Raw genomic sequence first — 18,055 nt, 5'->3', positions numbered from 1 at the left:
TGTGTGTTTGTCATCTTTCTGTGTGTGTGTGTGTGTGTGTTGTCCCTCTATGTATGTCGTCTCTAGTCGAAGTTGAACTTTTCTTCTTCCGGGGAAATATTTGGAACAGAACTTTAAATTTTTTCATCTCTTTGAGGAAGGTTGGAACAGAATTAAAGAAAATTTAGAATTAAAGTGAAACTTTTAGTCTTCATAGAAAATGATCACAATCATAGTATAACTTTTCCTATCTTCTAAGGAAAAAATTTAGAACTGAACTTTGAATTTTTTATGTCTTAGTGAACTTAAAACTGAAGTGGAAGCCTTTTATTTTCTCTGGAGAAATTAGAATTGAATTGTGTTCTTTGATAAAATTCAGAAGAGAACTTGAACTTTTCTTCTTCCGGTAAAATATTTGGAACAGAATTTCTAAATTTTTTCATCTCTTTGAGAAAAGTCGGAACTGAATTTAAGAAAATTTAGAATTAAAGTGAAACTTTTTTTCTTCATGGAAAATAATCACGATCATAGTATAACTTGTCCTATCTTCTACAGAAAAATTTAGAACTGAACTTTAAATTTTTTATGTCTTGGTGAACTTAAAACTGAAGTGGAAGCCTTTTATTTTCTCTGGAGAAAATTAGAATCGAATTGTGTTCTTTGGTAAAATTCAGAATAGAACTTGAATATTTAAAATCTTCACGATCAAAGTATAACTTTTCCTATCTTCTATGAAAAATTTGGAACAGAACTTTAAATTTTTTCATCTCTATGTGAAAAGTCGGAACTGAATTTAAGAAAATTTAGAATTAAAGTGAAACTTTTTATCTTCATGGAAAATAATCACAATCATAGTATAACTTTTCATATCTTCTATGGTAAAATTTAGAACTGAACTTTAAATTTTTTATGTCTTGGATAACTTAAAAGTTAAGTGGAAGCTTTTTATTTTCTCTGGAGAAATTAGAATTGAATTGTGTTCTTTGGTAAATTTCAGAAGAGAACTTGAATATTCACGATCAAAGTACAACTTTTCCTATCTTCATGGAAAATAATCAGTGGAAGCTTTTTATTTTCTCTGGAGAAATTAGAACTGAATTGTGTTCTTTGGTAAAATTCAGAAGAGAACTTGAACTTTTTTATCTTCTTTGAAAAAATTGGAACATATTTTAAATTTTTTCCTCTCTTTGAGAAAAATCTGAACTGAAGTGAAAACTTTTTATATTATTTTAGGAAAATAGAATTGATCAATAACTTATTTTATTTTCATTAAGAAAATTCAGAATTGAAGTTGAACTTTTCTTCCTCTGAGAAAATATTTGGAACAGAAGTTTAAATTTTTGCGTCTCATTGAGAAAAGTTGGAACTGAATTTAAGAAAATTTAGAATTAAAGTGAAACTTTTTATCTTTATGGAAAATAATCACTATCATAGTATAACTTTTCCTATCTTCTACGGAAAAATTTAGAAGTGAACTTTAAATTTTTCATGTCTTGGTGAACTTAAAACTGAAGTGGAAGCTTTTTATTTTCTCTGGATAAATTAGAATTGAATTATGTTCTTTGGTAAAATTCAGAAGAGAACTTGAACTTTTCTATCTTCTATGAAAAATTTGGAACAGTATTTTAAATTTTTTCATCTTTTTGAGAAAAATCTGAATTGAAGTGTAAAATCTTATATTATTTTAGGAAAAAGAATTGATCAATAAATTATTTAATTTTCATTGAGAAAATTCAGAATCGAAATTGAACTTTTCTTCTTCCGGAAAAATATTTGGAAAAGAACTTTAAATTTTTTCCTCTCCTTGAGAAAGGTCGGAATTGAATTTAAGAAAATTTAGAATTAAAGTGAAACTTTTTATCTTCATGGAAAATAATCACAATCATAGTATAACTTTTCCTATCTTCTACGGAAAAATTTAGAAGTGAACTTTAAATTTTTATGTCTTTGGACTTTTCTTATTCCGAGAAAATATTTGGAACAGAACTTAAAAATTTTTTTATCTCTTTGAGAAAAGTCGGAACTGAATTTAAGAAAATTTAGAATTAAAGTGAAACTTTTTATCTTCATCGAAAATAATCACAATCATAGTATAACTTTTAATATCTTCTATGGAAAAATTTAGAACTGAACTTTAAATTTTTTATGTCTTGGTGAACTTAAAACTGAAGAGGAAGCTTTTTATTTTCTCTGGAGAAATTAGAATTGAATTGTGTTCTTTGGTAAAATTCAGAAGAGAACTTGAACTTTTCTATCTTCTATGAAAAATTTGGAACAGTGTTTAAAATTCTTTCATCTGTTTGAGAAAAATCTGAATTGAAGTGGAAACTTTTTATATTATTTTGGGAAAATAGAATTGATCAATAACTTATTTCATTTTCATTGAGAAAATTCAGAATCGAAGTTGAACTTTTCTTCTTCCGGAAAAATATTTGGAACATAACTTTAAATTTGACTCTTTGAGAAAGGTCAGAATTAAATTTAAGAAAATTTGGAATTAAAGTGAAACTTTTTATCTTCATGGAAAATAATCACAATCATAGTATAACTTTTCCTGTCTTCTACGGAAAAATTTAGAAGTGAACTTTAAATTTTTCATGTCTTGGTGAACTTAAAACTGAAGTGGAAGCTTTTTATTTTCTCTGGTGAAATTAGAATTGAATTATGTTCTTTGGTAAAATCCAAAAGAGAACTTGAACTTTTCTATCTTCTTTGACAAATTGAGCCTGCTAGTAGTATCTTTATCTCTAAAAATTCTTTTTCTTACATCTCTGACCTTTTTAATAGATATTCTGAACGTTTGACGTTCTAGCATACCCTAAAAATAATGAAAACTTAACAAAATAATGCATAAGATATTTTTAAGGAAATAACGACATGTAGAATATTAATATAAAAATATGTTAAATACATTATTATACATTATTAGTACACTTGCGCATCACTTTCCGTCAATTCATCTTTATATTCATTGATGATATTGTCTGCTAATGTCCTTTTTATTCTGCCTGCGATTTCACTGTCTATTGTCACATTATATTTACATAGATAGCAGTTCTGGCATATTCAAAAGATATGATTAATGATTTTATTGCAGGAGAAAGCTTGTCTTCTTCTTGTTCTCTTTAAAATACTAATACCGGAAAGATGATGATAGGATGTATCAACAGGTAATGTGTTACCAGCAACAGTAGCAAGGAGTTGTCCTCGATCATCGACAATTATTTTTAAATTTGCATACTCTTTGAGCACTAATTTCTCTGGTAATGTTAATCTCGCATATCCACCGTTTACACGATTGAAATTCTTGTGTACTCCAAAGAAATCTAACTTCTCGCTGCCATGACAACACATGCATACATTTCTAATAGTGTTACCACTTGCACTCGTTTCATAGTTCAGGTATTTCTTCTTGTCAGTATTCAACATTACGATTATTTTATCATTTGCACATACTTTCGTCAAATAATACATCTTCACTTTTTTACAGATATGACTTGTGTGTTTATCCTTCCACTGCATAAAAACTACTGATTTAATGCATGCAATATACTATGTAGTGTCGATAACCTGCCATAGAGTACCAGTGGGAAAGCCGCGTCGTGTCTATGAACAAGCACAGAGTACGATTGGTAGAGCCGTAAGCATATTTCATGTCATTTTAAGATACGTAAAAAAGTTAAAAAAACGCCATGTTAAAAAAATTCAAAAATTATTTTAAAAAAATGGGGGGGAGGGGCCTCTGAGCCTTGCCCATGAGGCAGATCCCATTCATTTTCGATTCTGAGTATTTTTGGTTTTCCCTCCAAAATTGACCCCCCCTCCCCCCCCCAGCCCTCAGAAATGGGGGAAGGAGGGGCCACTGAGCCTTGCCCGTGTGGCAGATCCCATTAATTTTCGATTCTGAGCATTTTTGGTTTTCCCTCCAAAATTAACCCCCCCCCTCCCCGGCGCTCAGAAATGGGGGAACGACGGGCCGCTGAGCCTTCCCCTTGAGGCAGATCCCATTTATTTTCGATTCTGTTTTTTTTTTGTTGTCCCTCCAAAATTCACCCCCCCTCACTTGCCCTCAGAAATGGGGGAACGAAGGGCCTCTGAGCCTTCCCCTTGAGGCAGATCCCATTTATTTTCGATTCTGAGCATTTTTTGATTTTTCCTCCAAAATTGACCCCCCCCCCCTCCCCTGCCCTCAGAAATGGGGGAACGAAGGGCTTCTGAGCCTTCCCCTTGAGGCAGATCCCGTTTATTTTCGATTCTGAGTATTTTCGGTTTTCCCTCCAAAATTGTCCCCCCTCCCCTGCGCTCAGAAATGGGGGAACGAAGGACCTCTGAGCCTTGCACTTGAGACTGATCCAATTTATTTTCGCGGAGGTGCTTTTTCGATTTTCCCCTACATATTTGACCCCCCTCCCCTGCCCTGTGAACTTGGGGACCTAAGGTTCTAAGTGCCTTCCTCTGCGGGCCGATTCCATTTATTTTCGATTCTGATTTTTTTTGTTTTACCTTCCGAAATTGACTCTCCCCCCCCTGCTCTCAGAAATGGGGGAAGGAGGACCGGTAGAAATATCTTCCTATAGGACCGGTAGAAATGTCTTCCTATAGGACCGCTAGAAATGTTTACCTATAGGACCGGTAGAAATGTCTTCCTATAGGACCGTTAGAAATGTCTTCCTATAGGACAGGTAGAAATCACTTCCTATAGGACCGGTAGAAATATCTTCCTATAGGACCGGTAGAAATATCTTCCTATAGGACCGGTAGAAATGTCTTCCTATAGGACCGGTAGAAATATCTTCCTATAAACGTTACCCCCTATTTTAAATTGACAATACTGTTCAAACATCACTTGTGCATTATACAGACCACATCGGAGAGGTAAAGCTAGGTCAACTCACAATGTCATTCTATCGTCGTTAGCCATTTTCATAGACTGATTTTGTTTCAAATTTATAAAAAATTACCTGAGTTAACAATCCCCTTCAGGGGTTACCTTAACTGCTAATCAGTTTAATCCTTTTTTTTCTCCACCTTCATACAATCCAATCACTAATTAGAATCATTCACACTCCTATTATTCAAAACATTAATTAATATCGTTCATAGTGTCCAATTTGCGAATTCCTTATCCCTTTTTGCAAAAATGTAAATAAAAAAAATTCATAAATACGAAATTTTAAAATCTATATTTTTCGATTTAAAAAAAAAAAAAAAAAAAAAAAAAAAAGTAAAGTGTAATACTCACTCTCTTTGAAAAACCAAACCAGACAAATTAAAACAAACCAATCTTCAACAACCTATCCCGACTATACCCACAAAAACAGTCAATGCACATATTATCAGACTTTAACCACCAAACCATACTATACTCAAAAACCAAGACAATACCCACCAAACCAGACTATATCCACCAAACCAGACTATACCCATCAAACCAGACTATACCCACCAGAAACCTGTCTGGTTGGCCTTGGTAAGTCAATAACCCAAATAGCACAGGACGGAACATAGTCTAGGAAAATAGCATGGAGATTCCTATATGTCTCCGCAAATAGTATGGAGATTCCTATACGTCTAAGCAAAGTATAACATTGATTACTACTGCAGTAGTAGTAATAGTGGTAGAAATAGTAGTAGTTGTAGTAATGGTAGCATTAGTAGTAGTAATAGTATCAGTAGTATTAGTAATAGGTACATAGTGCCTTTTGATTAGTTCAATATCCTCCTCAACATGCCCTGAAAGTTTCAATTTAATGCCCCAACCTGAGATATTGCCGATACGCCCTTTGACAACCTGCATAACCTTACTGTGTTTTGATTTATTTCAACATTCTCTTAAAGTTTCACATTAATACCCTTAGCCTTAGTAGTAGTAGTAGCAGTAAAAGCAGTAGTGGTAGCAGTAATAGTAGTAGTAACAGTAGTAGTATTATTTGTAGTATTAGTAGCAGTACCAGTAGTAGTGGCAGAAACAGTAGTAATAATAGCAGGGGTAGGAGTAGCAGTAGTACTTTTTACACAGTGTCTTTTGGTTAGTTTTATAACCCCCTTAATACCCCCTGACAGATTCAACTTAGTACTCTAAGCTATTCCTGGGATCTTGCTGATATGCCCTCGTGACAATCTGGATGCAGATAGTGTGTTTTGATTTACTTTAACATCTCCCCAACATGCCCCCTTTTCCCATTGACAAAATCTATATGTAAACAACGGGCAACTTGTATGACTTACAGCCCTTGCCTCAAGGGATTTGGGGGTTACGTCATCCTCGGAGGTATAGTTACAGGACCTTTCATCTTTTTCGTACAAATTGCTATCCCAAAATTTTGATCAGATGCTTTTGGGGGGAGGATAGAAAATAGGCGTAGGATGGGGGATTGTTGCCCTTTAATCACTTTTGACTCTTAGAAAGGGCATCGGACCTTTTAATTTCCAATCGAATGATTTCCCTCCAAAGTTTGAAAAAAAAAAAAATAAAAATAATACATTGAAACCTTATCGCTCCTTACTTAGTCAGCTCTATTGCGCTATTGTGCTGCCTATAATTCCAGATAAATAAATTAAAGTGATTAGTGTTAAGTACGAGAACAATATTGCTGAGGCTAAGGTTTAAGGCTCAGGTTCGACTTGGTGCTCAACTGGGTTGCCAGTAATAATTGTCGTAATGAGCTTCTTTGTAGCAAAACAGGAGGCTAAGGGGGGAATTTTGTTAAAACTTATAACAAACAGAAATAATCCCCCCCAACCCGTCGCTAGCGATTATCTGGTACAGGAGTATTATATGGTTATATAATACTTATACAACCACGATCATATGGTTCAGGTAAGTGTTACTGTTCGTTTTAGTTTATTGTCACTCTTTACTTTCATTTGAAATACACTCGTTTTTTATAAGCTTCTTTTTAAACAAAGTTATGCTCCTTTTAAGTTTTGAATTCACTATTTATTTTCCATGAACTTTTTTTTATTGATTTATTTACTTACTGAAAAAAAAGATATTTTTCTGCAGGAAGTGTTCGTAGCTTTGTAGACACTTACTCTTTGTAGCTCTGTAGACACATGCTTTGTAGACCTAGACACTGCCATACAAGCACTAAACTAATAGCTATGCTGCATTGCTTATGAATGAGTCCCTTTGTGGAAAAGCAAAATGGGTGGCCAATTATCAAAACATACCTAGTGCCCAGTGGAGGGGAGTGGGGATGGTCAAACACATAGCCTATGATATGACAGTGGAACTTAGAAATAAAGGTAAGACATAGGGTAGAAATCAGAGAGGAAAAATGCCATTAGGTTTTTCATTCAGTGCTCTTTCCGGTCATTGCTGTCGAAAACTTGTCCAAGTCCATCCTAATGAGGCCAAACGTAGCCAAGTATAAATAGTCGAGGACATAGCCAAGTATATAGTGTACAGAGTCGAGACTATATACAAAGGTTCGCTGGTTTTGTGGATTTCCACCATCTTTTGTGCTTATATCTTATCAACAGTTTTTCAAATGTCAAATAAAGCCCACTGAAAAAAAAACATACTTCTGTATATCTCCTAGGGCTATATCTGCCCCTATTAGGGGGCTGGGACGCAATTGCGACAGCTTAGAGCCATCACAGTTCAAAATAGCTGTTACATATGCAGGAGATGGAATAAACAGGAACAGAAAGCGAACTGCAGCAGGATCCATTCCTTTATTTTTGGCTGTAAATCAGGATAGAGCTACGTTTTATAATCGCCGTAAATAGATGTTATTAGGATAGTAGATAGCCCAAAAGAAATTGAGTCAATGTTTGCAAGGGAGTTTTAGTCAGCAATGATATAGGTTTTACAGAAAGAAGAAAAACAACTTTTACTTACAAGCGGTCCCGCCGAATCGGATAATCCCCCGCTATGTCCAAAAGGTCGCTTTTTGGCCTCTTCACAACTATCTGAATCATGTTTAATGTTTTCAGAATATAGTATCTTCCACAATATAATAATTTCCAACCAAGCTACGGTTAGAATAATCAACCATGAAAAAAATCCACGGCTTTCTCTTAGGAACATTTCAAACTAAATAAGTTCCTTAAGGTGAACGAACCTAAAAATTTTCAAATACTTGGATTATCGTAATGATTTTGAAACTGGTTAGAACAGTTTTATTTACACCTTAGATTAAACTAAAAACAGGTCTGCTAGATGATACTAGTGAATGCAGGACCCGTTTATGCTGGTATTTGCTGGCAGCACCTATATATTTCTTTTTTTTCTTAACTTGTCATGAACAAAATTATATTATTATCTTTACTTTTAACAGCCGAGTGCACAAGTTAGCACTAAAATCAATAGGCTCGTATTTTCATAAAATAGCATTTTCAATGAATTTAAATTATGGTTGGGGTGATTAATTATTGAAACCCATAAAGAAATTATTGGCGGTACTTGTCTAGAATCAGGTAAGTGCGCGATAAGTGAAGTTTCGTTAATGCTAATGAAATAAATCAAAATAAGATGAAAATATAATAGTTTAGAAACAAAATCAGGCTATATATTTGCAAAATAAGGGGCGGGGGTAAAGCATAGCTTATATTAAATACGTAACCTAACCTAGGTACCTTTTAGTCCCCCTAAGCCCCCAAAAACTAAAGTTTAAATATAGTTCCCGAAGTGAGAAACCATTTGTTTATACCTCACAAGGCAGCGAAAACCTGTTTTCATAAAGATCTTTGCAATACAATTCAAGGGCACCGGCAGGAAATTTTTCAGGGGATGGGGCAAACGCCAAAATATCAGTGGTGGTTGGATGACAGGGCATATATTTAAGGATTTTTTTTTCGTAGGATTAAGTTTATTTTTAGACACTTTTAGGAAAAAAATCTCAAATAAAAAGAGCAACTAAATTGCATGCAAAGTGAAACAAAACACCCCCCCCCCCCCTAAAGAAAGCCATCTTATTGAAAATACCTTCATTAGATACATCATATCAGAGAATCCTACCGTAGAGGTTTCAAGCTCCAATCTTCAAAATGTGGACTTTTGCATTTTTTTTTTTCATAAGAAACATCCTCTATGCAGGGTCATTTGTTCTGTTTTTTCCCAAAGGTGATTAGGGGCGTTTTTAGACTCATCAATGTGCTAAGATCTTACATCTTTTGTCAGAATTAAATATAAAAAAACAAGTTTTTTTTACTGAAAGTAAGGAAAGACGTTAAAACTCAAAACGAACAGAAATTATTCCCTATATGAAAGGGGCTGTCCCCTCCTCAACGCCTCGCTCTTTACGCTAAAGTTTTTCATTGTTTAAAAAAATAGAGTTGTGAGAAAGTCAAACTTTAGCGTAAAGAGCGAGGCGTTGAGGAGGGACAGCCCTTTCATATACGGAATAATTTCTGTTCGTTTTAAGTTTTAACGTCGTTCCTTACTTTCAGTTAAAAAAACTTGTTTTTTTTATTTAATTTTTGAACGTTTTTGAATTAATGCAGGTTTTGATTTTGGCTCACCGTACATGTGTAATTAAAAAAAATTGAATATTAATTTTACTTTTATTTGGTTAAATGGCTTTCTCGAAACGTGCTTAATTTTATTTACGAACGTTTTTATTAGTAATAAATATACGTAACTTACCAATTAGCTTACCATATAGATCTTATGGTAGAGGCTCCACTGTGCCAGGTAAAGAAAGTAAAGCCTCGAAACCCGTTAAGGCAGGTAGTATTTCTTCTGATGAGCCCTAGTGGAAGGTTCTACTTGGAAATATTTCGCTAGATTTAAGGTGCTTTTGCTTGTAAATTTACAACGACTTACATTTATTGATAACGACTTTGCATGGATTTGGACATTTCTATTTTGTTGATTGTTCGGTTATACTGTTTGGTCCTGGATAGTTGGATAGATGAGTAAGGTGAAAACCTCGTTCAAATGCACATTCGTCTCAATTGCAGGATTAGGGACGACAGTTTGTTTTTGTTTTTTTTTTTTTTTTTTTTTTTTTTTTTTTTTTTGCCAAGTAATTACCTCTTAAACATAATATAATTTCTGATCTTTATTTAAATAATGCTGGGAAATCCGGTGCCCCCTTCATAGCAATGTCCCTTCTCCCATGAAAACTTCCTTCATGGTAAGATCCTCCCACATAACCCCCGGCCCACGCCCCCCCACTACCAGAAAACATCCCCGCTGAAAACGGCTGTATACTTCCCAATAACCAATACTATATGTTAACATTGGGTAAAGTTCATAACTTTCAGCCCTCACCCCGGGGACTTTGGGGGATTAAGTCATCCTAAAAGACATAGCTATTATATTTTCGACCATGCTGAACAAAATGGCTATCTCATAATTTTGATTGGGTGACTTTGGGAAAAAATGAGCGTGGGAGGGGGCCTAGTTGTCCTCCATTTTTTTGGTCACTTAAAAGGGCACTAGAACGTTTAATTTCCGTTCTAATGAGCCCTCCCGCGACATTCTAGGACCACTGGGTCGATACGATCACCCCTAGGAAAAAAAAACAAAAAAAAAACAAAAAACAAATAAAAACGGATCCGTGATCTTTCTTCTGGCAAAAAATGGAAAATTCCACATTTTTGTAGATGGAAGCTTAAAACCTCTGCAGTAGGGTTCTATGATACGCTGAATATGATGGTATGATTTTCATTAGGGTTCTATAACTTTTAGGGGGTCTTTTCCCCTTTTTTCGAAAATCAGCCAAATTTTCTCAGGTGCGTAACTTTTGATAGGTAGAACTAAACTTGATGAAACTTACATATTTGAAATCAACATTAAAATCTGATTCTTTTGATGCATCTATTGGTATCAAAATTCCGTTTTCTACCCTTTCGGTTACCATTGAGCCGGGTCGCTCCTTACTTACAGTTCGTTTCCACGAAATGTTTGAAACGCTTAAAAGGGAAATCTTTGAATAAAGATCTAACATCTTTAGTTGTTTTTGTGCAAACGTCTTTCATAATTCTGCTCTGATCAGCGGTCTGAGAACAATGATGAGTAGATCATCAAGTTCTCTCATCATTGTTCTATATGGTAGAACAGTGGTAGTCTTCCCACTTTTTATTAACATCAGAGAGCTGTAAGACCTTAGAACAGAGATAAGTTAAAAAACGATAATCTTTGCAGAAAGATCCAAGATCTTAGAGGCAAGATCTTAGTGCCAACAAATGGGCCTCAAATATCAAACTGAAGGTTTAAGATAATTGGGAGGGAGTTCATTCAAACGTAAACTTAAAGCTATTTTTTAAGTGACCATACAGATTGGACCAGGGAAAAACCTTTTTTTCTCTCTATTTTAGGGCACAAAACTACGACTTTACCCCGAAGAGGATGAATTTGCAATCAAATTAAAATTATGAAAAAGCTAATTGATTTAAAAGTATGAATAACTATATTTTAGGCTTTCCAGTTGTAAAAGAAGTAATGCCACACGGGGGTAGCACTTGATTCGACCAAGTTGATTCAGCTTATTTGTAATGAAATTAGGCTATGTTTGGCGTATCAGCTATAATGAGGGAGGGATGAGTAATTGTTTAGGTGGGGGTAGGGTAGAATCCTAAAAAATGCATTTTAATGGACAAACTGCTTACTTTTCACGAGGCTTCAAATAAATGTTTAAAGAGGTAGAGGGAGTAGGAATTAATTAAATTGTTTCTCTACACAGCTAAAATGTTACATTCCGATTTCTACCAGCACAGAGGTGGAAAAGGCAAGGCAGGTCATCATCAGCCCCGCCAGGAAATTTCTTTGGGATGGCAAATACTGCAAGGAATTTACTTTTCAGCAATTTTAAATGGTGTTATTTTCTTTTTTCTATTTACATGAAGTATTTCAATGTATTTAAACAAATGTATGTAATGTATTTATCGATAAGAAAATCTTATTGCAGAAGTTGTGATGGCTTCATTTAAGTAGAAGATCAAAAGTCTCACAGAATTTCCATCCATACAAACAATAATACTCGTTCGTGGTAGGGTTCGTGGTAAAATAGTAAAATAGTTCGTGGTAATGAACTGTAAGTACGGCTCAATATTAACCGACACTCTAAAAAACTAAAGTTTGATACCAATTAATATATCAAAAGAATTGGCTTATTATGCTGATTTCAAATATATAAGCTTCATTAAGATTAGTTTTACCCATCAAAAGCTATGAGCCTGAACAAATTTGTCTGATTTTCTAAGAAAAGAGGAAAAGACCCCCTCGAAGTCATATAATTTTAATAAAATTACACCATCAGATTCAGCGTATCAAAGAACCCTACTGGAGAGTTTTCAAGGTCCTTTCTACAAAAATGTGGAACTTTGTAATTTTTACCAGAAGAAAGATCATGGAGGCGTGTTTATTTATTTTTTTTTTTTCAGGGGTGATAGTATCGACCCAGTGGGCCTAGACCATCGAGAGAGGGCTCATTCTATTTTGAATGAAAGGTTATATTGCCCTTTTTAAGTGACCAAAATAATTGGAGGGCAATAGGCCCTCCCTCACTCCACCTTTTTCCCAAAATCGTCCCATCAAAATTTTGAGATGCTGTTTTCTTCAGCATAATTGAAAGGTCCAATAACTATGTCTCTAAAGAAGATAAAATGACACCCTACAGCCCCTGGGGAAAGGGTAATTTATAAAATTTGCCTATTGTTTTATTTGTTATTGGGAATATGCATACATTTTTAGGGTGGGGTCAGTCAGCCTTAAAGTAGAGCCCAAATAGGGGGACGGAATTACTTTTCCGAACGGCTAAAAATATGCACCATCAGGGTCCTGGACCAAAATGCATCGAAAATACTTATATCTGTAAGTCCTTGGCCATGGACCTCTAAATACGACAAAATAAATGAAAAAGCGTTACTTCACCATGAAACGGGTCCAAAAGAGGCCCAAAATATTTTTCTGAACGGCTTGAGACTTAAATCTGAAAGTCCGTGGACCGGTGCAAATGGTATCCTGGACTTTAAAAGGTTTAAGTTAGTGATGGGCTTGGACATATTTGTGGTAATTCTTTTTCGTTTCAAGCTTCACTTGATTATTTGTTCAATTTTCTATTCATTTTAGGTTTCATTTATTCAAACATGGTAATATCTATTATTTTTAAGCTTGACTTGGATATTGTGTTATGTATTTTTTCAAACATATAATATAGCCAATAAGGTCTAGAATCCGTCAAGTACTGGTCTAGAATGCGGTAAGTGCGCGAAAATTGTATCATGGGTGCCGACAGGGGGGGGGGGCAGGGGGCCATGGTCCCCTTGAAATTTGGGACTATAAAGTAGTTATAAGGAAACCAAAAGAAAAAAGGCAGGAACGATGACACACAAAATGTGTCTAATCGTTGAGAGCCTCCCAATAGATTTTGACTTTATAACGAAAGTGTAATAGCCTAACTATTGATAACACTAAATAAAAGAATCAACTATTTATGGCGATCCTAAATATGTATTTGTTTATTAGTAATTAGTGCAGTTATTAGTACACAAGATAGTTCGTATAATTAAAGAAACACACAAGGAAAACAACTTAATAAGAGGCAATTTCGGTAAAAAAATTGCCGTCAACTTTTGCTTGAATTGCCAGAGTGCCTTTGAGCTGATATATGAAGCCACTATAATCAGAAATGTTTCCCCTGAACGGAATGCTGAGAATTCTTGTATTTTCCTCCTGAACAGATACGTTTTTTTTGTGTTTTATTATCATTTATCTATTGAAAGATCTTAAGCCGAACCGGCCAGCCATGTTGGTTTTTTGTCATTTATCTATTTTTCCAGGAGTGACTGTATTTATCTAGTTGTCGCTTTGAAAACATTTGATTTTTTACAGTTATGAAGTATAAATTTGTCAAATATATTGGTTTTTGGTATTCAAAATTAAATTTAAAATATTGAATTCAAAATTTTTATTTGTTTTTCTTAATCTTAGTTTTAATGTTTAACTTTGAACAAACTAGTTTGATTATACGTTACTTTTTATAAACAATTGATTCTAAAGGCATTAAATATTTTGGTGTTTGATAACCAAGTTCGAAACTCCCATTATTGTTAAAAAAATATCTGTCCATCACTTCGGTATTGCTTAACAGAACTGAATGCTGGGAGTTTGTATCTTAGTTTTTGTAAATAGGCTATTGTTTTGTGTGATTTTTTTAGTTACTTACTTTTTCAATTTTATATACTTTTACTTTAATTGACATGCTTTTTTCATCGCCTTTAGAAAAATGGTTGTAATCTTCATTAAATAAAAAAAAGTTTTTTCAACTGAAAGTAAGGAGCAAAATTAAAACTTAAAACGGACAGAAATTATTGCCTACATGAGGGAGTTGCCCCTCTATATTCTAATTAAACGACCCTTGTGTTTCAGGAGTTGTTTTTACAGAATTGGCACAAAATTTAAACTTTACCGTAAAGAACGAGGGGTTGAGGAGGGGGCAACCCCCCTTATATACGTAATAATTTCTGTTCGTTTTAAGCTTTAATGTTGCTCCTTACTTTCAGTTGAAAAAACTTGTTTTTTTTTTATTTCTGATTTTTTTTTCTTAATAACGCCAGGATACCTGGATCCACCTTCACGAAAAAATCCCCCTCCGCGCAGAAATATCCTCTAGGCAATTCAATCCAGGCGAAAATTTACCCCGGACAATTACCCTTAACATCTCCACGCCTAAAATTGAGTCGGTAAAGAAAAAGCAAGACATATAGATTATATTTGTCAGATAGCCTGGCGCCAAATTTCAAACGAATAAATGTCACGATAAATAAATGCAGTGTTGACGTCTTCTGCTGGTTTCTTTTTTCTTATGCTGATACTTATTTGCAGGCTTTCTCTTTTAAAGATTCTTATTTTTTCAAGTGAATTTTTCCTGCAACAATGTTTAAGAAAGTTAAACAACGGGCATTAAACCGTTGACGTGGAGAGCCTCTAAGAAGTTAATGTTCCCTGGAAATAATTAGATTAATAAAAAAAAACAGTTTTTCACCTGAAAGTAAGGAGCAATATCAAAACTTGAAACGAACAGAAATTATTTTGTTGATGAGGGGAGCTGCTCCTTTCTCAACGTCTCAGTCTTAATGCTTTTGTTGGAATTTTAGCCCGCTTACAACAGGCAAAAAAGAAGCGGAGTTAAGAGAAAAAAAATTAAAAAGAAAAATCAATTTCTAAACGAGAAAAATACTTAATACAAAATAATCCAAACAGCAATTAGTCCAATTAATACAAAATTATGTATATAATATATATATATATATATATATATATATATATATATATATATATATATATATATATATATATATCTTATTTGTTACTCTATGGCATAATTTTCATACATTCATTTCGAAATATTGGCTCCAAATTTGACCCCCCCCCACTAGGAATTTGAAGAAATTACACCACTAATCCCCACCCATGTCTGAATATTGTCCTGAGCCATTCACAAAAGTTCGTCGATTTATCACTTTTTGCGTTTATTTCCAATCAGCCATTGACAATTGAAACAATTAAATTAAAAATCACTTAATTATGCATATTGCCCTCGAAAATCCAAGTTTTACCGGAGCGTAGTGGTACTGAGACAAAATTGCGACGATAGGATGTCATTATACATTTTCGCCATTAGATACCTGTGTCATACCGATATATTACCATTTCATGTTTTGAAATACCTATCGATATAAATAAAACCTTAAGTCTGCTGCCAGCTAAACAAAGAAGCGGTTATACATCAAATATTGTAACTCTTCTTTGAAAAGAATGTGAGTATAGTCTTTGACAAATTTATACCCATAATACCTTACGATAGCGTAGTGGATTTGGCCGCGGCAGCTGATCGTTAATGTCTGTGTTCGATCACTCCTATCGTAAGGAAATTTGAATCTAGTAAAGTCTTGATTAATTTTTTTTTCTTTATTGTTTGAATCAGTTTCTTCTCTGTTTCTTTCTGACTCTACATGATTTTCCCTTTTAGACAAATAAGAACAAGTTGAACCTTGAATGCGCCACGATGCGCAATTCTGAAATGTATTAGCTATTCCAAATTTTTATTCAACAGCTTTTTGGTATTAACCTAAATAATAGTTGCCATTTTTAATTTAGCTTCAAATGCAAGTTCTTCCTCATTTAACAATTATTCAAGTTCCTAAATTTCCGTTACTATGGGTAGCAGTTCGTTCTTTACTAGGTTGTGGCGCATACCGCAACCATGCTCTAAAAAAATTTACGCAAGTACACTGGGATTTATCCAGGGGGCAGGGCATAAATTTTAGGTGGGGTAGAGGGGCAACTGTCTGCTGTATTCCCCCTCCCTCCTGATTTTCAACATACCTATTGGGTTGTTTTATTGAAAAATATTTCCTTTTTGGTATTTTCATTAGAAAAAATTGAAAAGCTGGAAAACTGACCACCTCCGTAGATTTTGAAATGTATAGTTTTGCCTCCACCTCCCTACATTTTCGTTTATTAATGATCCTGATTGGGGACTTGGAACATCGAAAAATAAAACAGATAAACCAAACGAAAAATATTAGACATTATGGTTAATCATAAGAATCTACAGTATATTTTGCAGATAGCCTGGTGCCAAATTTGAAACGAATAAAAGTCCTGATAAACAAGTGCGGTGTTGTCGTCTTCTGCTGATTTCTTTTTTCTTGTGCTGATACATATTTTGCAGGCTTTCTCTTGTAAAAGTTCTTATTTTTTTCAGGCAACAATGCTTAAGAAAATAAAACACCAGGCAAGAAGTGATGATTCAGGAAAAATTAATTTCTTTCGTTGATGTATTACAACCGCAGTAGAAACAATTGTTAATAGAACAAAGAAGTATATAAAACAGGCTGATAAAAGTTAATTGTCGAGTTGTAAACTGTGGCACAGCCAAATTTATAAACCTGCCATTTAAAGTATACGAAAGATGTGGTCTGATCCCACTTTCAGGGCTATGATAAAAGAATGATCGAGAGGGTTTAACACAAGTTTCACGAAGGAAGAATTGTTGATTATTTGTCCCTGGGTAATAATAAGAGGTTTTAAGGAAATTGGAACTTTATGGAGAGGTAAAGAATGAAGCTTTGAAAATAACAGGATGAGTCTGAGCAGCTGTATCGACCTCAGGCAGAATGGGGCTGTAGTGAGAGTAATCTGCTAAAAGCCACAATCTAGAAAAACAATCATCCTTTTCAGTAATATTGTCGAATTCACAGTCAATAATATAAGACATGATCAAGGGTGTATCCAGAATTTTTGTTCGGAAAGGGGGGAGGGGGGGGGGTAAAAACATTAAAAACACATCAAAATTTGATTACATGTATTTTTGATACGGTTTTACGAGTTGGACAAAAATTTTAGGGGGGAGTATATCTCCCCTGGATACGGCTTTGGACCTGGCAATCCTGTTTGTCACTGAAATAGTCTTTTAAAGGTTTATATAGCTGGAATGAAATATTTTACAATCCATATTGTAAATTTACAATAGGGTTTGTCAGTGGAAAAGGTTTCTTGTTTTGAAAAATTGTTAAAGCCTTCTGTTGCTGGGTTTTATGCGCGAAACGGAAAAAAAACTGGTACTTATTTAAAATCCGATAAACACGCGAGAAGTGAAGTTTCGTTAATGTTGATGAAATAAAACAAAATAGGATGGAAATATAATAGTTTATGAACAAATTTGGGCAATATATTTGCACATTAGGGGGTGGGGAGGGGTTAAGACATAGCATATATTAAATACGTAACCTAACCCAGGTACCTTTTTTTACCCCTTCAACCCCAAAAAACATAAGTTTAAATCTTTGTCACGGAGTGAGCAATATCTCGCGAGGCAGCAAAAACCTGTTTTTCATAAGCAGCAAAATCCTGTAATTTCAAAATTACAGGATATATTTACTTATATATATATATATATATATATATATATATATATATATATATATATATATATATATATATATATATATATATATATATATATATATATATATATATATATATATATATATATATATATATATATATATATATATATATATATATATATATATATATATATATATATATATATATATATATATATATATATATATATATATATATATATATATATATATATATAAAAAAATAAAA

General features: G+C 33.8%; 1 protein-coding gene across 1 annotated transcript in view; it reads right to left on the bottom strand.

Annotated features, from left to right (window-relative positions):
- LOC148954532 (putative methyltransferase-like protein 24) overlaps positions 1-8,095 on the bottom strand; it is a 42,247-nt gene extending 34,152 nt beyond the window's left edge. Inside the window, exon 1 of the mRNA XM_089087133.1 lies at positions 7,826-8,095. Coding sequence (XP_088943259.1) covers positions 7,826-8,014 — 189 coding nt within the window. The 5' untranslated portion in view covers positions 8,015-8,095. The remainder of the gene's footprint in view (positions 1-7,825) is intronic.
- Positions 8,096-18,055: the final 9,960 nt, after the last annotated feature.

The sequence above is a fragment of the Artemia sp. Qi Xiang Cuo genome, chromosome 3 (assembly GCF_049724085.1).
Source record: "Artemia sp. Qi Xiang Cuo chromosome 3, ASM4972408v1, whole genome shotgun sequence".
Taxonomy (NCBI): Eukaryota; Metazoa; Arthropoda; class Branchiopoda; order Anostraca; family Artemiidae; genus Artemia; species Artemia sp. Qi Xiang Cuo.
Note: the sequence above shows the minus strand (reverse complement) of the source record. Positions and strands in the feature narration are given on the sequence as shown.